Raw genomic sequence first — 25,578 nt, forward strand, 5'->3', positions numbered from 1 at the left:
ATGATGCCCATGATAGTAGAATGCTGATACCAAAAGGATTTATGTTCAGTTCCCACTCAATGACAAGTTAGCAAGGCAGTAAAGTTAACTAAGATTCCTACTCAAGACCATTGTCCAGAGCTGGCCACCATCAGCCCAGGGAAGCTTGTGTGGCTGAAGCTGAAATGCCTTCCAATATTCATTCATATATGAATAATGGACACTCAGAGCCCAAGACTGGGAGGCCATCTTCCAGCCAGAGAGAGTGGGTTGCACCATTTCCTTTCATATATGCAATTTTGCAACTCTTTAGATAGAAAAGATATTATTGACCACGAATTAGTTTGCACAGCAATTTTAAAATGTTTTATTCTCAGAAACAAATCAAATATCACACAACGCATGATTAAATAGAATAGTTGCATCTTGTGCTCTCTGACACTATACATATTCAGCTTTGCATTATTCAATTGCTTGTACTTATAAATTTACAAGAATAAAACAGAAAAGTTCAGATTTGTTAAGAGAATTATACAATCATAAGAGTTATAGGAGCATTCACGGAGCAAAAAGTATTTATTTCCTTAAACCAGAAGCTTGATTTTTCCTTCCCCCACTATGGGAAGCAGGGTTCAGCGCCGTGGACTTGGATTAAGAAATCGAAAACAAGGTAGTGCTATACAGTCAGGTTGCCAGAGTCAGGATAGTTTACAAGGCAAGGACCTGGAACTTCGCTGCTGTGTCTGAAACAAAATGAAAAAGTCAGCATCCATGAGCACAAGGGGCATGGAGGATTAGTATGCTGGTAAATGTACTGGCCTATTTGTCTGTGAAGACCTGTTACCAAATCCAGAAAGCAGAAAACAGGAATGCCTAATCCCTGGCCCCACATGTCAAATATTTCTAATTAGCTCAGGTTTCCTACTGAATACAGTAGTTTGCAACATTTCTCAACTGAGCTCAAACCATTGGACTTCGCTCATTTTTATTGATGACTTACCTTTTGGTAATTGCAAATAAATTATTTGGTCTAAACTTCTCCAACTCAGGCAGTTAATTTTCCAATACTGGTTTCCTAACTATCTCTTGGCTATCAAGTCATATAGACCAAGACATAGCAAGGTTACTAAGCTAGAGAAACAGTGGAATTAACTGTCTTTCGCAGAGCCAATGGGATCTTTTGTTCAACTCAACTGAAAGTAGGCAAGTAGTTTAACATCTCAACTGAGGATGGAACCTCCAAGAGTGCAGCAGTCCCTCAATTGGCATTGGCCTACATTCTGTATTCAAGTCACTAGTGGGACTTGAACCTATGAACTCTGTCTCAGGAGTGCACGTCAGCCACTGAGCAACAGCTATTTTCTTTTATTTAAAAATAGCTCTAGCTAAGACCAGTACGGCAACATCATGTCACCAGTTACCTGTAGACATGTGAAAAACCAAGAAATATCAGCATGATGGGTACACTCGTTCAATTGAGATTTTTGATAAAGAATCCTCTTTAGAAACAAAAATAATGGGGGAGTTTGAGTAGGGTGGACTGTTACTGTTGTTCCATTGCTCTCAATACTGCACTGGTTTCAGAGAGACAGACAGAGAGAGAGAGAGGGGGGACATTTTGAATATTGAAGTGGGGCATTCTGCAAAAGAAATGTCAATGGAACGCTAGGCGCTCTGATAAACTCCGTCTCGAAGAGCTCTCAATCCCCATAATATATGGAGAATGAGAGAAGAATTGAAAGTTAAAATTTGCCTGCTCCTGAAGTCATCTGAAATTCAAACTAGTCTCCTTGATTTTATTAATTTAACGCTTCAGTGAATTTCATTGATGTCAGAGAGTTATCAGACGCAGTTGACAGGCAGCTGGGGCAGCTTAGCAGGAAATCCTTTCATGCTTTACACACACAAAAAGAAAGAGCCTTCATATTTTGCCCCCCTTCCATCAGTGTTTTTTAAATGTGGCCCGAGTCTCAATCAGAGCCTTTTAAAAAGTAATTAACTTCAAGATTTGTTTCGGATTATTTTTGTTCAAACCGTGGTTACCAATTACATAATAGGAGAATTGGGTAGGAATTAAGAGTCCAATTGTGGCAGTGGCCTGATCCAGTCATTAAGGCAACCAATTGAGTGTTTTAGTGATACTGCCCACATAACCTTATAAATTTAGCAGCTACAAATGCTCCGTAATTCAAAATCAGTTCTCCCAATTACATAGTGCCTATGATTTTAATTTGAAAGAATAGAAAAACTACTAAATTACTTTTAAAAATGAAAGTGGCCTAAAAGAAAAAAATCTGTTCATTGCAACAACAATAATGGAGGACATTAGTATCATTTCGGTTAAGAGACATCTGCAAAGTTACCACGTATTCCTTCAGCTCGAAATTACCTGCTGTTGTTGCCTGTGGAATTCTTCTTCACTGGCTGCAATAGCCCGCGCCAGGGCCAAGTCTTCCTGCTCCGCCTGGCTAATCATAGGACAGGAAAGATTGGGGGAGAAAATGTATATTAAACCACTTTTAAATGAAAAATGAAACATTGCAATTAAAGCCAACAATTGATCAGATCCCAACCAAATATTGAATGTAACACTCATCTCTTGATATCGGCCAGAACATAAGCAACTTACAAAGAATTTATTGCATAGAAACAGACTTTTTCGTCCAAATGATCATCTGGGTGTTTAAGCTGCACATGTTTGCTACTAGAAGTCTTTGTCCTAGTTACCTTGAAATATCTGAATTCAAGTGGCTGCAGAATCGCTGAAAATCATAAGCAGCCAAAGCAAGGTGGCTTCAGGCTTATCTTTGTTAGAGCCTGCTCCAGCTGAGGGAATAAAGCATCGCTGGATACAGTCGCCATTAAAGCAGTCAGCTGGAGATACACAGCTAGGGCACAAGGTCAAAAAGACTCGGGGCCAGATTTTCCAAGGAGTGGTAATCTCACCGCACTCATATTAACATAATGAATGCTCCGCATTTCTGACAGAGGCTCTAATTAAGGTTCCTTTGGAAATATTCTGACAGGTCCTACACAGCAGAGAACATATAGGGGAAAGCAAACTACACCCTCTTTCTCAAAGCAAACAGCTGTCATACTCTAATACTTAAAGGCTTAGCATCCCAGGCACTTTGACAGCTTTTGTGATTCGAGGAGTACATAAAGCAATGAGAGGTTAGGGTGCCAGGTATAAGGTGGCAAGGGGCCAGGCAAGTGATGGAGTGTTTAAGCTTGGTCAGATTGGGTGGGAGATAATGAGTCCTGGAGGTGTCAGAATCCAGCAGTGGGGAGAAGGATCCCCAAATGCAACACCTAACTAAGTTTCAGAAACAATTATTGGCAATAGAAGCATCTGGGTCTAGATTTCCTTGGAGGAGTTCAATTGAAAATACAAAACCAGGGAATGAGATTCACTCCTTTCTGGGCCCAACTACTCATCTGGATATTCCAAAGAAGTTACACTCTGGCCTTTCAGGATGCAATGTACTGGGTTCCTATACTGACTGACTTCCATTTAACACAGGCATAGAGTTTAATTTCTTTACAATGTCAACCAAGAATATCAGCCACTGGTTGAAACAGCTGCTTACTCTTTGTTTGAATGCTACCCTGTGTCTATTCCACAAATTACAAGCTCTCAGCTTTGATCATGGTTGACAAAATTACCTTTCATCGACTTTATGTCAAAATCCACAGTCCTCCACTGCATTCTGTTTGAGGTATGTTTGAACACGCTGCAGCATATGCTGGGACCCAGATTCAAAACTATATACCCAAGCTTTTGGCTTCAAATGCATGAGACACTAAAAACTATAGGGTACAACTGCTCCATTAAAACCAGAAGCTCTTGCCTTTTGTATCGGTAATATGCTGCTCAATATCCATAATTTGCAACTCTGGTTTCCCATCTTAAAAGTAAGGAGATGGAAGTAGTTGATCTGTACCATATTGTCAATCCACGAATAAAGGCTAAGACACACATGAAATCGTATATCTATAAAATGATTGCGGATAGAGGCACACACAGTAAGGAATATTACAGCATCACAAGCTGGACCTAACACTGCTGCATCTTTGTTCTTTTGCTGACTTTAATTCCAGTTGTTGCAACTTGTCATGGCATTTCAGTTTCCTGCAAATTTCTCTCTGCATCCATTGATGCTGTACATGCTAAATGTTGCTGTTTAACTTGTCTGACGCATGTTTTCACAGCTGCAACCCAGCTGAGTGCTCTCACTGACAAAGGACAGTGACCTTGAAGATTGAAGCTGCAGCTTTACAATGAATACGAACACCAGGGCTCCTCTGGAAGCTCTAGATCCCAACTGTAGGGCACCCTGGCAGCTCCAGACACCAACTACAGGGCCTCTCTGACAGCTTCATTTTGAGTGGAGTATTCATGTTAAACTAAGTTGTCAGACCAAGATGATCTTGAGTTAGGTTAGAGTGCCAATTCAGCTCAGTAAGACAGCGATCAGAGTGGGGTGTTACACCCGCAACGTTGACTTCTCCACCTCCTGATGCTGCCTGGCTTACTGTGTTCTCCCAGCCTCCTGCCTGTCTACCTTGGATTCCAGCATCTGCAGTTTATTTGTCGCTAAGCAGTGCCTCTAGGTCAACAAGTTAGGCACAAGCAGCTATCTATAACAAGCATAAAGCTAGTGCTTCCAAAAAAACCTATTGGACTATAACCTGGTATTGTGTGAATTTAAACTTTGTATACACCCCAGTCCAACACCGGCGTCTCCACATTATAATAAGCATGACACTGAAAATCTTTTTCGAAAACATATCGCTTTATTCCAAATGTGCTTGAAGGGCCAGGGCCACATTTAGCTGTTATGCTCCCATAGACCAAAAGCCTCAAACTCCATCGAAGTGAACATAGGTAAATGCTGTGTGCCCTGAAGAAATCACCAGTAGAACCACAGCATAGACCTTTATGAAAAAGATGAAACTGAGAAACAGAACTTGATAGCCAAGTGAATAAGCCTAGACCAAAACTTTCTATGGCTCTCGTTCAATTAAAATTCCCAATAGGTAGGCAGATATAGATCTCCAAAAGCTCCCAGAGCTTTGGGTTTTACCTGGGAGGTGCATTCCTGGAAGATTCAGCCAGTGATCTCTCCAAAGCTCTTTGCAGGGCTTGCTCTTCACTCTATAAAATAAAAATTCACTCACAATAACACTGGTTTACTTTATGTCTGTAAATCAGATTTAGTGCATGGTATTCCGTGTAACTTCTACAGCTACATCATAATTAGAGGGTGAATCAGAACTGAATTTCTTTATAAAGCCAAGTCCTTAAGGAAGTCTGCATTTACTGCTAGAGTTTTCAAAGCAATGTGAATTATAAAACTTCTTACAAGTCAACTTCATTATTTTCCCAATTTACTTGTACTGTGGGGCTGATCTATTGACTATTAAACTGTGCACATTATATGCATGCAGTTAGCACAAGTTTTGCAATCTGGCTCTGAACTCCATTGATGCCTGGGAAAAATTAAGGAAGGCCAGTGACGATGAAAGCACAACGCTGGGCTGTACAAATGGACTGAGGTCTGTCTGTCCACAGCCAGACTTGTGGCAGCAATACATTCCCATAGCTGCAAACTATACAGCTGATGATTGCTACTGCTTGGAGTTGCTTTGTTTTTATTATTCATTCATCACTGAGGGCATCACTGACCAGAACAGCATTTATTATCTAACCCTAACTGTGCAGAGAGCAGTTAAGAATCAACCACATTGCCATGGGTCTGGAATTCACATGTAGGCCAGACCAGTTAAGGATGGCAGTTTCCTTCCCAAAAAGGACACTACTGAACCAGATGGTTTTTCTGACAATCGACAATTCGGCAAGAAACCCCTGCCATGCAAATATATCTAACGACAGTTAATTTGCTTCCTGAGACCACAAAAAAAGGCACTCTTACAAACAGATCTCGCTATGTAAATTAAGTTGGACACTGCTAGGTCTATGGGAGTTACAAGCATCTATTGCACACGTGTACTTCCTCATATCAGATTTTAACACTACCTGTGACATAACTGTTTATGCCTTTTCAGTGTTCTCATATAAAGTAGGCTTGGCGCCATATTAATTCATAAGGAACTTCATACACCCATAAAATGGCCACACACTTATGTAACGAAGAAGCCATTTATTCATATGCAGCTGTTATTTTGAGTGTAAAATGTGAAGGGTGTGTAGCAGTTCATTTTGGATACCATATACTAATGGACTCATTTTCATAATGCCCTTCGCTAGCCAAACCAAACAGCCAGGTTACTGAATGACTATGCAGAAAACAATACCAGGTCATTCCTGCTCCAGGTGGAAACAGTTCAGCCCATTTTCAGGCCATGAGCTCTGTCATCTTCAAAGAGGCCCACAAGATTAAGAGAGCCGAGAAGTTGAAGTTCCACCTAATATTAAATTCAAACCCATTGCAATTTCACCCAGCACTAACAAGTGTGCCAAAGATCAGGAATAAAATGGAAACATAGATCAACATCTTAAGATGGAACAGAAGGGAAGGTTTTGGTAATGTTAGCATAAGTCAAGAAAGAGACTTGTGGCTTTTTTTGACACATTACTGACACTGGCTCTTTTAAAACTCCATCTCTACTGATAAAGTATGCCATATATTTTTAATTATATACGTACTGTTGATTCAGGTTGCATGTACATTTCCTACCTGAGAATCGTGCTTTTCTCAGGAGCTACAAGGAAATGTCATGGTGCCAGTGATGCCGTTCAATAAAATTCAGATGTTTCTGAATACCCTGTCAGTTAGTTACCACCAATTTTCTCTTGACACAACAGTTATTCAAAAAACGTTTACCTAGTCAGGACACCACCATAACACAAACTCCTGCCCTCATTTTAGAAGGGTTATCGCACATTGCTTCAGACTTACCAATCCCCCTTGCAAGGATGCAGATTGAGGGACAGGTCTCTGTGATGATCTTGGTGGGTTACTGTAATTAAAACAAAAACAAATATCAGTCAATTTCTCATCTCAAAGGCAACTGGTTTCCCAAAGTGACATCTACTAACTTCAGGCACAACCTAGTGTCGCTCCTGGCACTATGTCTACTGCAGGACTAAATCAGACCGTTCTGGAAAGTCCCAAGCTTGATCTGTGATGAATGGCTGATGTAAGCTAGGATTATAGCAATACGTCTATAAATATTCTTCAATATTCCTTAACTGGGAAAGGGTGAAATATAGGGTACAGTACTACAAGACAAAAGTAGCCTATTAATCACATGCAAATATTTGAACTCTACATGATTTTGAACAAAATATCCTATGACCCAGCAACCACGTTCAATACAGAATTCTCTGAACAATAGGGGTTGGATTTGAAGAGATAGTGGGAGAATCTATTGATTATCATTCCCTTTATGTGAAGGAAGATGGGAATAATTGTGAAGAGAAGCTATTCCAGAATACTGGAAACATCATTTAAAAGCCAAATAAATGACAATATTTGGTTAAGCCCATTAGTTACTTATCTACCAGAACATGGCGATTTGAGGAATGAGAAGCACATATTACTACCAGTGTTTGTTCCTCAATATTTTGTGAATAAACTTAAAATGTAAAAAAAACTGTATTTAAAAAGTGCTTTGCATAACCAACTGACATCTCAAAATATTTTACAGCTATTAAATACTTATTTTTGAAGTATAGTCACTTTTAAAGTAGAAAAAGTGGCAATGGCAAAATTGATAATAACCTGATTAACTTTAATGTTGATTGAGAGATAAATATTGACCAGGGCACCAGGAATAATTTCAATGCTCTTCGTCAAAGTAGTGACATAGGACACTCAGATGTGTCTGAATAGCATACAGTTTAACGTGTCATCTGAAACACAGCACCTCCAAATGTGCATGCCACCCCCACCTCCCCAGAACTTTATTGGAGTGTTAGCCCAGATCTGCGCATTCAAGCCTTGGAGTTGGACTTGAACTTGGTACCTTGTAACTCAGAAGTAAGAGCAAAGATCTTTGAAGATGACTGTGAGCATGGCCTAAACAAAAAGAGGCTGAACTGTTTCCACCTGGAACAGCAAGGACCCAGAATTGCTTTCTGGTCATTCAGTAGCCATAGGAATATAGTAAAACGTTCAATTACAATTTATAAGAGGATTCACAAAATTTCATAGTGATATTAGGATACCTTGGTCAAAGTAGTTTTAGAAAGAATCATAAAAGGAAAAGAAAGGGATTCAGATGTAGTCCCAAAATTTAGAACCCATGTGATAAAAGTCAAATCTGTCTATGCTGGAGTGGTTAAAATTGGGCAACAGAAGGAGCCGGATGAGCAGCACAAATCCTACAGCTGGAGGACGTTATTGATGTATAAATGAATTACATCTCTCTCTTAGGTTTTGTTTATGCTATCACATTCAAAGTATTTATCAAAATGAAGTGACGGTTCCTAAATACATCCAGATCATTTGTGGTCTGTTATCAGATAATTATGAAAAGACATTCAAGGCCCACGAGCATAATGCTGGAGTTCTCTCAGCCAGGTAATGGGGGAACTGCAAACAGCAAGTGCAACAAAAGATGGTCATTCAGGCTTCAACCCCTCTTTCCATAGAGAAGGGAAAATAAACGGCTCACTTACAAAACTCTTCCTTTACATGCAAGTGGGTAACTGCTGAGGTCATGCCTTTTAGTAACACTTGCACAAACAAACGTTTCCTCCAGATGTGAACCAGAACAGGAGTTGGTCATTCAATCCCTTAAACCTGCTCTGCTATTCAAATTCATTATGGCTGATCTGTATCCAACCTGGTTCCATGTCTTGTTCTACATTCACAACTAAAAAGTCATCAACCTCAGTCAATTCAGTGTGTGGTCTATTGACTGTACCTGTTATAACGTGAATGCACAGATGCATTAAGTCCATTTGGCCGACTGCTAGATGCCTCTTTGCTTGTTGATGGCATTGCATTGGATTTCGAAGTCCCCTGAGCTCTCATAATTGCAGCATTACTTTAAAAACAAAAAAGTTAAATTATTGTTATTGCTTTAAGAGCCATGTTGCTTTAAGACCTGGTCACATGCAGTCTGGCAGAAGCTAGAAACCAGACACAACCAGTTATCTGTTACATAAACCTCTATGAAAGTTTCAAGTAAATTGAATCTATGCTACTTATCCTGTTGCCTACCCATAGCACAAATGTACAGGGTGATCAGTATACTTTCTCTTACAGAGCAAGCCAGTGATCCATATTGAAAGCCACTGAAAAAGGCCTCAGACAGAGTTGAAGCAGCGCTGAAGTTACATTTACATCAGGACCCAGACAAACCAAACATCACGACAAACTGACACTGCTTCATTTAAGAGCCTGTTGGCTGCAACTGAATTTAAGCAAAAGAAAATAATCATTGGTGTGGCCTTGCTGAATCTCCACACAAGGTAACCTTACTGCAGCAAGATTGCTATAACTCCTCCAGGTATCAATAGCATTTGCAAAGACAGGAATCTGAAAAAGGACTACCAAATTCCCTAGTATGAGCTGGAAAGCCCACAAATGTCCGATTCAAATCGGCTCTTTAAACAATGGATGGAACTATGTTTTTCAGATTTAGCAATTACAGAACTAGGTAATGCAGCCAACTTTAGGGACAAACAATGATCCATAAATAAATGCACTATGGAAAGGTATCACAGAAAGATGGCTTGACACGATTTTGGCCATAGAGATGAACTAGGTATCTCAAGAGGCAAAAATTTTTAAAGGGAAAGCAGAGCATGTACTCAAAAGTACTTGGACAGAAGAAATTGACAACAGCTACCTTAGGGACAACAGCATGGCATACCATGCATTGGGCAGGGATTAACAACGGCAGAGAAGACAGCAAGGATATGAGAGTCATGCCAAAGTCACCAACCACAGCAACACAAAGAACCTTGTCCCCCTCATGAGATTCCATTACTCCGTTGGCCCACAATCACTACAGTAAATACAATATATGGCGATGGCTTTTCATTCTAACTACTGACTACTTTACCTCTACAACAGACAACTAAAGTTTCAAGCTGTCTATGACAGACACAATGAGTATGACAGTCAATTGTTGATATAGCTGAAGAGATGACGTGTGAAAATAGGCTACAGTATACAGGCAGATCTTTCAAGAACGTGTGTATCAAATGGGACATAAACCATGGACAGCTTCACATTATCCTAGATCAAATCGTTTGCATTGATAATGCAATCAGAACGTTTAGGGCGACAAAACAAGATTTTTTGGATTGTTCAGTTATACCCAAGAGCCACGCCTGTCAATTGATGCTCCCTTTAAGTTGCACGCACACGCATGCATGCAGCTGCTCCAACGTGTTGCAATGGGTAGTTCCAAAAATTGGTGCCACACGAGGACCGAGAAGGCCCATGCAGCCAGTAAGAGTGTGAGGGGAAACACTACTCTCAATGCAAACTTAGCATCACCAATTTAAGTCAAGTTTAGGAGGCAAGCTAGGATAACCTTGCTGAGCCATCACCTGTTGAATTTCTGAGAGATACAGGACAATCTTCTTGAAAAACAAGGGTGCATGAAAATGATGCATGGCTGACATTCAGGTATGGAACAGCCTAATCTTCGTGTAGAATAGATGGTCAGATTCATAGATTCCACACAGAGAACCTAGTTACCCACAGAGGTACGAAAAGCGTGCAGTGAACCTAGATCCTATGAAGTCTCAAGACTGAAGGAGCAACTTTGAGCAACAGAACTCAACTCGAGGAGTTGCACAACATTCCAAATGTGCAAAAACCCAAAAGTAAGTTTGAATTATCGGGTGTGAAAGACCATCACAACAATCAACATGTTAACATGCAAGACTCCAACACATCCACAAGTTGAGAACACCCAACTGTAAAATCTAGACCTCTGCAAATGATACCATCACAAGATCAGGAAGGACTGTCAAACTACATATACTTACAAAGACATCTAGACTCAAATTTTTCAAGGATTGTTTATTTGTTAATAGCTTTAAAACTGCACTCTCTGCACACATTTAGTGTATGCAATTTTATAAAAAAGTGGGATATTGTGTTATTGCTTCAAGAGCTGTATTGATTTGGCACAGTTATAGGGTCTCTCTATCTCTGGGTCAGAAAGTCTGCACTCTCATGTCCCAGAGGTGGGTCATGACATATCTGAAGAGGTTGATTAAAAATATATTTTAATTTTTTTTTAATGATTTGTATAATGAGACAAGGACCAGGATTAAACCACCACGTCATGTACAGTTCAACAGAAGCGACCTGGAGTCCTGGAGCACACATACTATCTAACTGCAAATCAGTTTGAGCTATAAAGTAAGTCCACATCAGAGTTTTCAATTAAACTGCACCCAAGCTCGTTAATCTGTGAGATTTACTAAAAACAAGAAAAAGAAAAATAACAGTCAAAATAGCATTTACACAATAAAATTTCAGTTGTCACAATTGCTGCTTTAGTTTCAACGAGGACTCTTGTTAGGAGTCGGGATATAGGTGCCACATTGCACAAAATATGAATGCCATTGCTTTTTTGGTGTAGTCAGTCACTGTAGATGGAGAGATACATTTCACAATAAAATTGCAGACTGAATTATGTAATTCAATGCCAGCAATCTGCAGTCTGACCCCATTTCATAGAAGATATTCACATCACACAAAAAGGTTTCAGCTCTTAAAGAAACAGATCTTCCAGCATTTCAGCTCGCACTCACCCAGTGTAGAATTTCAGGCTCTCTTGTACTGATTCTTTCTCCCCCTATTTGTCCCCCAATTTTCTTCCTATGTTGTTTGTTATTTAATTAATTACCCAGTACTTTTTGGGAAGCAACAATCAATTTGGCTTTGATTATTTGTGTCAGAATAATGGTTTCTGAAGCAGTCCATGGCATAAGAGAAATGGCAAACACCATTACTTTGGACACTGTACACTGAAATAAAATATTCTTGCTTCAACATAGCTCTGATTCAAATTGATGCACTAATATTATGTACACACTAACCTGCAACAGATTAGCCAAAGGAAAAGCTATTAAAAAAATTTAACCTTAAGCTACTGAGCTAAATGACAAAATAAGTACTTACTAATTAGATACTGCTGAGTTTCTGGATTAACTGAACGACTGCTAGAGAGTCATGTCATTTCTGAAGGTGGAGCCCATTAAAGCTGCTGCCAATTGAATTCGATAGAACTACATCACCCCATAACCTGAGTTACTAGTTGAGTCCAGAAAGAAAGCAAAGGCTCTGAATGAGAGATTCAAACAAACCTGGAATTGTTGTGCAGTACAGCTAAAAAATAATATTGTACTTTAAAGAGATATGGGTGTACTGCCAGCAGAAACAATTGCAACCCTAACCACATATCTCTGAGCAACAATCAAGTAATTATTAACAGCAGATCTTAACGACAAAAAGTGTCAAGGAATAGGGGCAATAAGCAAATTCACCCTCAAAAATACACAAGAATTAATGATTGTATGACAGAGGAGAGAAACTTCACCCAAGTTCTTGAGATACACCGAGCTGCTTCAATTTCAGACTGTTTTCTCCAATGGTTGTTGTCTCAGCTCTTCCAATCACAGGTTTGCTCTCTACCACTCCTGCTGCACTCCAAGAGATAGAATCAATTAGAGAAGCAAAGGCCGGATAGAGGGAACTTGCAATTGGGAGAGTTAGAATCGTTATTCTAGGTGGTCCCACCGTCTCTAACATGTTGAGCACACCCTAAAACAACCAAGATAAGGGACAGCAGGATGGCAAAAAGCAACAAAAGGCCTCACTCAACAACATTCATCCAAGCTCAGCAACTGCAGTGCTTGAGTTGGGTCAGGCTTCTGGCTAAAGTCAAGGGGATGGACAGTACAGAATCATGAATGTCAGTGAAGAAAGTGAAATAGCAGAAGCATCAGAAATAGATGGAGAAACAGCAGGACCTTCACCTGAATCAACTCTACTGCCTGGTGTTCTCATTCTTTAAACAACAGCAAAACTTTGATGATTAGATTAGTTTAGATTAGATTCCCTACAGTGTGGAAATAGGACCTTCGGCCCAACAAGTCCACACCGACTGTCCGAAGAATATCCCACCCAGACCCGTTTCCCTCTGACTAATTCACCCAACACTATGGGCAATTTAGCTTGGCCAATTCACTTGATCTGTACATCTTTGGGAGGAAACCGGAGCACCGAGAGGAAACCCACGCAGACACGGGGAGAATGTGTAAACTCCACACAGACAGTTGCCCAAGACTGGAATCGAACCTGGGTCCCTGGCACTGTGAGCCAGCGGTGCTAACCATGGAGCCACCATGCTCTGCACAGACATTCTCAAGAGGACAACTAATTTTGATTTTCTGCACAACACATAGCAGGAATATTGCCACAGTCAGAAATATGGCTGCTTGGAAGATTTACTGCATCAAGCCGAAGGAAATTATGAGTGGTTCAAGCAATAGACAATCTCAAGGAAGGTGTCATGATTCGGAGATGCCGGTGTTGGACTGGGGTGTACAAAGTTAAAAATCACACAACACCAGGTTATAGTTCAACAGGTTTAATTGGAAGCACACTAGCTTTCGGAGCGACGCTCCTTCACTGTTGGACTATAACCTGGTGTTGTGTCAAGGAAGGTGTGGGTGCTTGGTGAATTAATGATGGTGCTACTGGCTGCAATGCTGCTAGTCAAATTTTGCCTAAGTTTTTATTTTTATATTTTACTTAAATTGAATGCACAATGATACTAAAGCTTTAAGAGATGTATTTTAACCTTTTTTTTATTTGAAGAGACCTTTTAAGGTAAAGGTGCTGAGCTGTTTATTGAAATCTCTTAAATTAAACAGCACGTGAGGCCTTTTTTTTAAAATTGGAATAATAGAAGTTGCCTGAATGGATGGGGTCAAGCTCCCCAGAACCGGGAATTTTAGTTTTAGGTTTTTACTAAAAGTTGTTGGGTCTTGAAGCTAGGTGGAAGCTGCAGTACATCTCTCCCTTCCACTCAAGATTTATATTGATATCTTTCTTCCTGGACTAGAGGTCTACTTGTGAGACAATTTATTTTCCTAAATTTGCCTTTGTCCAGGTTGTGTTTATGGGGTGTTACTATATTGGAATAGTTACTGTTTAGTAGTAAAATAACCAATTTCCAATAAGTTACGCCAATTTCTTCTATCTTTTCTTCATTTATACACTATAATTAAAATAAACGTGTTTAGCTGGTAGTTTGACGAATCTAATTGCTTCTGGAATGCAACGTCTGATACTTATCTTTAAACTAAGAAAAAGTTAATGTCTGGGTTATTTTCTTGAAATATTATGAAGAGGCTTGGTCTGGTCCATAACAAGTGTGAAGCTTATGTAAATTCAGCTTCTGGTTTGAACAAGACGGCCTTAATAAATTATTAATATGTTTGAAAAATTGAATAAAATCAGGGAAAGCCTTGTGGACCATAGTGAAAGAGTAAGGGGGAAACAGACTAAATTTGGTAGCTCTTTCTCAAAGGGCTGGCACAGGTATGATGGACCAAATTGTCGTCTCCTTCACTGTAGCATTCCATGATTTTCAACTGTTAGCATATTGTTATGACACAGGGTAAACGCTGCTGCTTAATTTAAAACCAGCAACACAGAAAAGACTTATCCCATGCAGCAATTTGTAAAAATTCGAGTGGCCAGGAACTATGTAGAGTAAAAATTAACAACTTTATTTCTTAAAGTATAACAGAGAATACATAGCTAACTACGTATAAGTCTTTACTCTAACCTTTTACCTTCCCTTCTATAATACTAATCTGATAAAACTCCCAATTAAAATTTACAAAACAACACTTCTTATCTCAAAACCAGGCAGCTGTTGTTTCTTGTCTTCTGATCTTGTGTCTTCTTTTCTCCTTGTTAGGAATTTCTGTGTCACAGGTTACTGATCGAAAAGGTACATTTAAGAGATTTTTTAAGCAGTCTGTTACATGATAGTACTTGGCAGTTCTCCTCTCAACTGTTCAATTTCCCCCCAGTCTTATACCCCAGAGCATCGGATATTGTCATTGGCTCTTAAGATTGTCAATATACTCAATTCAAACTTGATTGGAAATTGGTATTTTTTTCGGGATATAATTTAAACTGATTGGCCAAATTCAAATTTGTTTTTGTCTCCAGGCAATGAACTAATCGAGTTGTTCGACCCAGCGTTACATACATTGTAGCCTTATTGAGAACACTTGGTGCTGTGTCCAGTAGTTCTGCTGCATTTAACTCTTAAAAGTACACCCTAATTTTCATAACTCCTCCCTCAAGAAAAAAAATGAACCATCATAATGAAAAGATGGCTTTTTTTTCCCCAACCTTTTAAACACATTACCCTAACATACTGATAACTTTCATGTAAGTTCATCTTAATTTCTTTCCATATACCTATATATAAAGGCAAATCTCATCTAAACTCTGTCGGTTAAATCCATGATAACACGTCTGCGATTACATTCCTCTGACCCATAACATGTATGATTTTTAAATTAAAAGTCTGTAACATAAGACTCCAACGAAATAGCCTCATGTTCTTCTCTTGAAAACATTCCAAGAATATAAGCGGATTGTGGTCAGTGCACACAATCACCTCTGACACATTGTTTGCAACGTACACATTAAAATGTTGGAAGGCCAGTAGCAAACTCAACAGTTCCTTTGCGATTGTGGAGTATTTCTTTTGTTGGATGTTGATCTTTTTTGAAAAAGAACCAACTGGTAGTTGAATCACATCCTCATTTTCCTGTAGGAGTACAGCTCCAACTTCAATGTCACTAACATCGATGGCGACTTTAAAAGGTTTTGAAAAGTTTGGTTTAGCTAAAACTGGTTTGGTGGTTAATAACAATTTCAAATGGTCGAATGCTTCCTGGCATGGTTCTGTCCATTGAAACTTTGTTTTTTTTAGATTAGATTAGATTACTTACAGTGTGGAAACAGGCCCTTCGGCCCAACAAGTCCACACCGACCCGCCGAAGCGCAACCCACCCATACCCCTACATTTACCCCTTTACCCTAACACTACGGGCAATTTAACATGGCCAATTCACCTGACCCGCACATCTTTGTGACTGTGGGAGGAAACCGGAGCACCTGGAGGAAACCCACGCAGACACGGGGAGAATGTGCAAACTCCACACAGTCAGTCGCCTGAGTCGGGAATTGAACCCGGGTCTCTGGCGCTGTGAGGCAGCAGTGCTAACCACTGTGCCACCGTGCCGCCCACTGTGTTCTTCTTCAGCAAGTCGGTAAACGATGCCACGACACTGCTGAAGCTTGGAACAAATTTCCAATAGAATCCACTGAGTCCTAAGAATTGAAGTTGGTCATGGAAATTCCTCGATGGCTTTGTCTTTGCATTCCATGGGGTCAACCGTCCATGACCAATGTTGTGTCCCAAGAACATCACCTCTGTTTTCACAAATTCAGTTTTATTTAAGTTTATCACCAGTTTTGCTTCTCATAGTCATTCAAAGAGCTCTGTCAACTGCACCATGTGATCTTTCCACTTACTAAAGATAACTACATTGTCCAAATAGACTGCAAAGTTTGTTAACCCAGCCACAACTCTGTTCATGAGTCTTTGGAATGTGGTGGGCACTTTCTTCATTCCAAAGGGCATCACTTTAAACTGATATAGCCCATTTGGAGTTACAAACACAAATGTATTTCGCCGTCTCTGATAAAGGTACCTGTCAGTAACCATGCTGACCATTAAGTCCAACTTGCTGATGTAACTAGTTTGACCAACTTTCTCGATACAGTCCTCCAATCTAGAAACTGGACATGAGTCTGATTTTGTAACGGCATTGACCTTCCAATAATCCATGCAGAATCGTTGAGACCATCCGGTTTAGGAACTAAGATGACCAGTGAACTCCACTTGCTCTGGCTTGGTTCAATGATGTTCTTACCAAGCATGGCCTCCACCTCCATGTGGACCTGTCTGGCTTTGACGATTAAGCCGGCAGGGGTGTTGTTTTATTGGAGCAGTATTTCCCTATGTCTACTTCTTGTACAGTAGAATTAGTCCTCCCCATCTGATTCTTACATATGTCCTTATACTGTAGTAATAAATCTTTCAACGCCATTCTATGTTCCTGAGACAGATAGCTGACTAATCTATCCCACTCCTCAAGGACTTCATTTTTTAATCTATTTTGAGGCACCTCAAAATCCATATCATCTGGATTTGATTCCTCACTCTGCGGAGCAGTAACTAACACTTGTTTCTGTAGTTCTTTCTCTCTAGTGTAATATGGTTTCAATACGTTGACATGACATACCCGATACCCGTTTATTCTATCTGCCATCTTTACTAAATAGTTCACCAGACTCAACTTTTTCTCAATTTGATTGGGACCATTAAACCTGGCTTTCACTGGTAAGAGTATTTGCACGTTATCCCCTTGGGAAAGTATCAGAGTCTCAGTTTTTATCTGCCACCTGCTTCATTCTACACTGTGCCCTCTTTAGGTGCAATTGAGCTAACTCATCTACTTGATTTAGTCTCTCCATCACCTCCAATACATAATTAATTGTGAGATCTCCGACTTTGGTCCTGTCAATTTTTCTTTAATTAATTTCAAAGGGCCTCTCACTTCATGACCGGATATGAACTCAATGGAAGTGAATGGAGTAGATTCATTTGGGACATCTCTAATGGCAAACAATATGAATGGGATACCTTTATCCCAATCATTCGGGTAATCCTGATGTTATGCTCTTATCATCGTCTTCACGGTCTGATGCCACCTTTCTAAAGCTGCCTGAGATTCAGGATGATTCGCAGTGGATTTAAAGTGCTGTACACTTAAGCTGTCCATAACCTCCTTAGAAAGCCTCGCAGTAAAATTTGACTCTTGGTCTGACTGAATCGCTCTGGATAGCCCATACAGTGTGAAGAAAGCTACTGACTAATGGAATTGCCTCCGGAAATCTGGTAGAGACATCCATTATGGTTAACAAGTACTGGTTCCTACTTTTAGTTCTCAGGTGGGGATCTACACAATCAATTATAACCTGCATTCCAGACCAATAAAAAAGGTTTTTGTACCTTAGCCCGAGTCTTCTCAGGTGGGGATCTACACAATCAATTATAACCTGCATGAAAGGTTCTTCAAATGTAGGAATTGGCAACAAAGATGCTGGTTTGATTACCACCTATGGTTTACCTACCATTTGGCATGTATGACACATGTGGCAAAAGGTAACCACATCCTTGTGCATTCCAGACCAATAAAAAAGGTTTTTGTACCTTAGCCCGAGTCTTTCATACCCCTAGGTGACCTCCTACATGTAGTTCATATGCTACCCGCTACACTTCCTCTCTATGCTACTGGCAACACAATCTGGTGCACTTTGGTCCATTTCTCCTCTGCACTCACCTGCCATGGTCTCCGTTTCCGTCTGAGGATTCTATCTTTCAGATAATAAACCTCTGGAATATTTTCTGCCTCCTTTTCAGAGAATGCATCCACATATCTTTTGTCATCTTGTCATGCTGTTGCAAATCTCTTAGCCTTTCAGAACTATACACTTCGGTCTGATCCTCTGCCTGTTCAGGCTTTTCCTGCACCAATACATCAAACAGGGTATCTGGTAACTGAATCTCAACTCTTTCATCTTTTTCTTTACTTTTCACTTCATGCTGTGACTTATGATAGTGGGATCTGGTTACAACATAATCTGAGAAAAACTAGGATATTCTATTTTAACTCCTTGGTCTTGCTTGGGCTTCTCCACAACATGGGGCATCACTCCCACCTTGGATCCTGCCAAATCATTCCAAAGAACAAACTGAATTCCTGGAACTGACACTCTGTCAATCAGTCCCACGGTAACTTCCCCAGTCTTCAGTTGGCACTCCAACCTGATCTTACATAGGGGAACGCTAAATTTCTGACCATCTGTCCCAAAAATTACCACTCTCTTGGGTAACAGATCAGAAAGAGTACATATCTGCTCATCTCTTACTACCAGCGACTGGTCAGATCCTGTATCTCTCAAAATTATAACTTCTTGTCCTTCTCCCCCTGTTCTTTCTGAGCAAACTTTACCCACAGTGGCAAATTTTTTGTAGAGATCAGGTACTAACTCCATAACCAGCCCCTGCCTAGGCTGTGCGTTCTCCTGCAGCTCCTTGGCTCTTCTTGGGGTCTCCTTTACTAACTTCATTAATGCCACATCTTTTCCCATGGTGCCTTTCTTTAATGACCAGCACTGTGTCTTTACGGGTCCCACTTTCCCACAATGGAAACACGTGAGGCCTTTGACCTCCCTTCCACCCTCTTGGACTTCTCGTTCATCCTATTGTAAAATCTCACGAGTGCTCTCTACTCTTGGTTTAATGTAGCATTTCCCCTTCTCCCAACTCTATCCCTCACAGGATGAAATTCTGGCTGGAAGCTTGTCTGATGCACCAGCATGTACTTGTCTGCCATTTCTGCTGCCCTTCTCACTTCCTGAACTTTCTGTTTCTCCAAGTGAATTTTTTATCATCTTGAAGTGAGTTTTTAAAGTCCTCCAGCAGAATAATCTCTTTTAGAGCCTCGAATCTCCTATCTATTTTCAAAGCATTCAACCATCAAAATGACTATGCTTAATTCTTTCGAACTCAACTAAGTCTGACCCAGTTCCTTCTTTAGGTTTCTGATCGGCTGTCTATATGCTTCTGGTACCAATGCATAAGCATTCAAAGTAGCCTGTTTAACCTCTTCATAATCTCTTGAGCCCTCATCTGACAACGTGGCAAATACCTCACTAGCTGTGCCTACCAGTTTAGTCTGAAGTAGCATTACCCATAAATCCTTGGACCACTCCATCTGCCTCGCCAATTTTCAAATGAAATAAAGGGGGTTTCAACATCTTTCTAATCAAAATGTGGCATAGTTTTATATATATCACTACCATCTCTTTTAATCTCCATCCTGTTAACTTGACTTTGCTAAGACACAACTTCGAGTTCAAATTCTCTCTCTCTCCCCCTTTGCTCAGCCAAGAAATTTCTCTTTATTTCTCCTCGGTTTACTTTCTAACTCCATTTTCCTCAATTGTAATTTAAGTTTTTCTACCTCTACTGCACTTGTCTGTTTCTCTGACACACTGAAGTGCTTGAGTAAGTGTTTTAAAATTTCAGCTTTACTTTTGTCCTTGGCTAAACCCAAATCTAACATCTTTGCCAATTCTAAAAGTATGGCCTTTTTCTTTCCTTCTAAACGTTCTCAGCGAATCAGAGAATCATCTTCAAAACCCAGAACTTCTTTTGTAATTTTAAAAACCATTTCCCTCGTTTTTAATTTAATCAATCAACCACAAGTCACCAAAATTAAACAAATTGTCTCACCTGCATGTTATTTAAAGATCTCAGGCACTAACCTGTTTAAATCTGCTGGGATTTTTTGTACCCCCAAATCTATCTAAACCAATTCAAATCATGGACCCAAGCCCCCAAACTGTCACAACATGGGGTAAACTCTCCTGCTGAATTTAAAACCAGCAACACAGAAAAGATTTATCCCGTGCAGCAATCTGTAAACATTTGAGTGGCCAAGAACTATGCAAAATAAAAAATAATAACTTTATTTCTGAAAATATAAAAGAGAATAATTAGCTAACAACTATGTGCAAGTCCTTACTCTAACCTATCTTTTACCTTCTCTTCTATAATACCAGTCCAATAAAATTCCCAATTAAGGTTTACAAGAAAACATCTCAAAACCAGGTAGCTGTAGATTCTTGTCTTCTGATCTTCTTGTGTCTTTTTTTCCCCCCTCATTAGGAATTTCTGCACCAGATTACTGATCGAAAAGATACTTTAAACGAGTTTCTTTTTAAGCAGTACACTACATGATAGGATATGGCAATTCTCCTCTCAAGTGTTCAATTTTCGCCGGTCTTGTATTCCAGAGCACTGGATTGTGTCATTGACTTTTAAGATTGTCAATATACTCAATTCAAACTTGATTGGAAATTGGTATTTTTTTGGTTATTTAAACTGATTGGCTGAATTCGAATTTGTTTTTGTCTCCAGACAACGAGCTAACCGAGTTGTTCAACCCAATGTTACATACACCCTTGGCGCTGTGTCTGGTGGTTCTGCTGCTTTTAACTCTCAAAGGTACATCTATATCTTCATAACAAAAGTTCTGCCAGTTTCAATGCTTGTGTAAGATGTCACTGTCCATCGTAAATAGTATAGCATTTGGGGTTTGTTAGTGAATTAAGTACCTCTAAGTGTCTCTCTCTCTAAGGTAAATAGGATGCTTCTATTTTAAGGGGTTCCAATCTGTATTTCATGAATGATCAATGAGAAGACATATTAGCTGTGGAAAAAGACTGAATTAAACCATTATCTGTGGTTAGCTTGGTGCTGCAGAATTAATCGACGTGTACTCCCTTTATTGCGTACTTGTACCTTTGGAGGTCAATGTACTGATGCTTAACAGTCCTCAAATAAAACAGATACAAGGGAAAGAAAAAGCTTTTTTTTTTAAATTGGCAGAACAAACTATTGACAATTTTTTAATTTGAAAGGCACTGGAACTCAGAAACTAATTTTCAGTAAGCTATCTTATAGACCATAGACAATAGGTGCAGGAGTAGACCATTCAGCCCTTCGAGCCTGCACTGCCATTCAATATGATCATGGCTGATCATTCCACTCAGTACCCTGTTCCTGCCTTATCTCCATAACCCTTGATTCCACTATCTTTGAGAGCTCTATCCAACTCTTTCTTAAATGAATCCAGAGACTGGGCCTCCACTGCCCTCTGGGGCAGAGCATTCCACACAGCCACCACACTCTGGGTGAAGAAGTTTCTCCTCATCTCTGTCCTAAATGGTCTACCCCGTATTTTTAAGCTGTGTCCTCTGGTTCGGCACTCACCCATCAGCGGAAACATGTTTCCTGCTGCCAGAATGTCCAATCCTTTCCTTATATGTCTCAATCAGATCCCCTCTCAGTCTTCTAAACTCAAGGGTATGCAAGCCCAGTCGTTTCAGTCTTTCAGTGTAAGGTAATCCCGCCATTCCAGGAATTGACCTCGTGAACCTACGCTGCACTCCCTCAATAGCCAGAGTGTCTTTTCTCAAATCTGGAGACCAGAACTGCACACAGTACTCCAGGTGTGGTCTCACCAGGGCCCTGTACAGCTGCAGAAGCACCTCTTTGCTGCTATACTCAATTCCTCTTGTTATGAAGGCCAGCATGCTATTAGCCTTCTTCACTACCTGCCGTACCTGCATGCTTGCCTTCATTGACTGGTGTACAAGAACACCCAGACCTTCTGCCAAGGAGTTGGAATTCTCATTTTAGAAACCGAATATTGGAGATTTATTTGTAATAAGTTAACAAAAACATCTTTCTAATATATCCAATTTTTAAATATTTATTATATACAAACATACACCTCCACCCCAACATATAGAGTCTCTGATATTTGTGCTACCCTATCTAGAGAAAAATCTTAAAACAATCTACAGAAATACAGAAGACAATTTTCTGATTGCACCACCTAATGCAAAAGTAAGTGAGAATCAAAACGCTGGCTCTTGAGAAACCTTAAGCATCCTCAAAGAAAAGGTATTTCTTTTGGTTACCCCTGATAACACATGTGCCATCATACCAAACAACAGTTCATTTGATGAGGAAAGACACTGTATACAAATTTTGCATTATATATCTGCAAGCATTTAAATCATATTTGGGAGCACAACAAATGCCACTTCACAGTATTCCTTTTTATTTCCTTTCTCCACTGAAGCATTATATTGGCAAAGTTTTACGTTGATTTTCTTACCCTGACTTGGAGAGACGTTGCTCATCAGCCTTGCATTCATGATCCAAAGGGTGTCTATGCTTTAAGCAGAAGTTTAAGTGACATTGGTCACATGTCACTTTGATCATCTCTTTCTGTTTGCACCCAGTCTTTGAGCATCTGTTTGTAAAAATCTGAAACACATTTGTGAGACGCATGAATTAACAGGAGGTCACAACTGTTGCTGACTACACAGCTGACCCTCAGTGCAAAATGGTAGCAATAGCTATCAACTAAAGCCAGCATGCTGAAAATAAATGATGGGACATTTTCCTCAGCAGGATAAGGAAATCAACCCAGGGTAGAAAATGTTGATTTGAGATTTGGAGAATAAAAGAATAGAAAGGTCAGCTCTGGCATTCAACTCAAGACTTCCCAAAGACCTAACACCACTAGAATGATTTAGCCTGAGAAGCTGGAGATTGGGAAGAAAGTTAATGTATATTTTTAACTTACTGTTTTCTCTCCTCCTAACTAACCCTCACCATTCTAAATTGTACCCAGCTTTTAGTTTATTTTGGATACCTTCACATGTATCACATCCAAGAGCAAATGACTTACACCCGTCCGACCAACATACATTGGTCAGCACTGCTGCCTCACAGCGCCAGAGACCCGGGTTCAATTCCCGACTCAGGCGACTAACTGTGTGGAGTTTGCACGTTCTCCCCGTGTCTGCGTGGGTTTCCTCCCACAGTCCAAAGATGTGCAGGTCAGGTGAATTGGCCATGCTAAATTGCCCGTAGTGTTAGGTAAGGGGTAAATGTAGGGGTATGGGTGGGTTGCGCTTCGGCGGGGCGGTGTGGACTTGTTGGGCCGAAGGGCCTGTTTCCACACTGTAAGTAATCTAATCTAATCTAAACCTCTAAAGGAAAGATACTACAAAAATTAGGGACAAATACCTGCTCTGTCTTTCTGGCTGGTGAGAGGGGTCCAGATTTGGTGATGGTAGAGAGCATAAGAGTGAGTCACAGTTGGAAAGCCAACTACACATATGCTGGTTCATCAACAGCATTTTGGAAATGTTATTGCAGTTACACTTACATCTACATACAGGATACACAAAATGCATCATCTGGTGTAATGCTGAGCCATACAGCTACCAGTTTCGGCCACTGATAACTCACCCAAATGAGAATTATTCACACATTTGCCTCACAAGCAGCCAATTACTTTTTCTAATCAACCTGCTCAGGGACGTTATTACACATTTCTGGAGCAGGTTAGTCTTGAATCCAGACCTCCCAGTCCAGGAATAGGGACACTGCCACTGTACGATAACAAGGGCGCCCATTCTGTTGATTATCCAGTATGCTGTTTTGGAAGGACAGAACCCCAAGAGCAAGATTATCCACAAAGTTTGGTGGATTAAGATAAAAGATAACAAAAACCAGCATTTAAATAACATTTCACAATATCTCAACATGTTATATTGTGAAAGATGTTACAAGTGCTTCATATTGCACCTTTTAGGTATGGTCACTATTATAGTGCAGGAAATGCTGTGCCATCGTTTGCTGCTGAAAAATACCACAAATATCAATGAGATTAATGATTAAATTAACTTTAATTTTTACACAAGTGGTTTGATATATATCCTTGGAACCTTTTAAATCCACTTTTATGGGTTGGCAAGATCTCAATTTCAGATCTCACCCAAAGGACAGCTCTTTCAACAGTGCAAAATTCCCTCAGTGCTCCACTGATGAGTCAACCCAAATTGTGTGCGGAGTGGAACTTAAGCTCTCAAACTTTTGATTAAAAGAAGAATGTTATTCACTGAGCCACAGCTGACAACTTACAGACGACTCAAGCTCACTGATGAAGAATGGCACTTTCTGCTTAGCACTGGGTAATGAGCAGTACCAAAGCACTATACTTCAGCTTGAGACAGGAAAAGGAAAGGAAACAAAGGTGGAAAAACATGGACTTACCTTACGCTTTTTCTGGGCAGGGTCAGATTTACACTCTCTGTCAATATGTTCACCAACCCGGATGTCTGGCATTTCTCCCCTTTTGACAGGAACAGGTGTATTGCACAGTGGGCACATGGGTACCTGTATGTCCTAAAGATAATCAAGTGGACATTAAGTACAGTGAAGAAAACAGCTGCAACAGAAATCAAATCTGTGGCGATATATTGTGCTCTATCATTGATGCTGGATCAAAAAAATCCCAAATTCCCCAACTATCAGGCTAACATGAGATGACAAACATAACCAGTCCTCATTTTACATGTGTGCGCGTGCAGTCATAACAATTTCCATGGAATGCAACAATGAAATCTGCACCTCAGCTGGATCTATTGTTTCATTTATGAACCACTGCTAAAGATCAATTCAAAACGTGGAAACAAGATACAGATAATTCCTGAACCGGATAGTATTGAAAGTGCACAAAGATAGGCTCAAGTTTGGTTGTCATGTCATCCAGTCAAATAGTGACACAGACTGTCTAGTTCAAGGAAGAATCATTTGACAACATACTAGAGACCTGCTGGTACCAACACCAACACAGGTCAGGAAATAAAAAGGGAGGAAATTGAAAAAGAAACCTAGCCAAACACTATCTTGCATTTTCTGAACTTATTCCAAAGGGAACCTCGCAACGTTCATGATCGCGGCCCAAACAACCGCCTCCGGGATCGCCGCACAGACAACCTGCTCTGCGATCGTCATGAAGACAATCGCCAACAGATTGGAAACCTCCGCGGCTATGGGGAA

The 25,578-nt window shown here is 40.1% G+C and overlaps 1 protein-coding gene across 4 annotated transcripts in view; it reads right to left on the minus strand.

Moving 5' to 3' along the window:
* Nucleotides 1-318: 318 nt before the first annotated feature.
* zfand2a (zinc finger, AN1-type domain 2A) overlaps nt 319-25,578 on the minus strand; it is a 52,424-nt gene continuing 27,164 nt past the window's right edge. For 3 of the 4 annotated variants that reach the window (XM_043711852.1, XM_043711851.1, XM_043711853.1), the window contains 7 exons: nt 24,790-24,921; nt 22,838-22,989; nt 8,875-8,997; nt 6,903-6,963; nt 5,067-5,137; nt 2,369-2,447; nt 319-722 (listed from right to left, as the gene is read on the minus strand). In XM_043711852.1, the coding sequence (XP_043567787.1) occupies nt 678-722; nt 2,369-2,447; nt 5,067-5,137; nt 6,903-6,963; nt 8,875-8,997; nt 22,838-22,989; nt 24,790-24,921 (663 nt within the window). In that variant the 3' untranslated portion in view covers nt 319-677. Of the gene's footprint in view, nt 723-2,368; nt 2,448-5,066; nt 5,138-6,902; nt 6,964-8,874; nt 8,998-22,837; nt 22,990-24,789; nt 24,922-25,515; nt 25,562-25,578 lie in introns of those variants that run through there. The other variant, XM_043711854.1, reaches the window with a different exon arrangement.

Source organism: Chiloscyllium plagiosum, chromosome 21 (genome assembly GCF_004010195.1).
Source record: "Chiloscyllium plagiosum isolate BGI_BamShark_2017 chromosome 21, ASM401019v2, whole genome shotgun sequence".
Classification (NCBI taxonomy): domain Eukaryota; kingdom Metazoa; phylum Chordata; class Chondrichthyes; order Orectolobiformes; family Hemiscylliidae; genus Chiloscyllium; species Chiloscyllium plagiosum.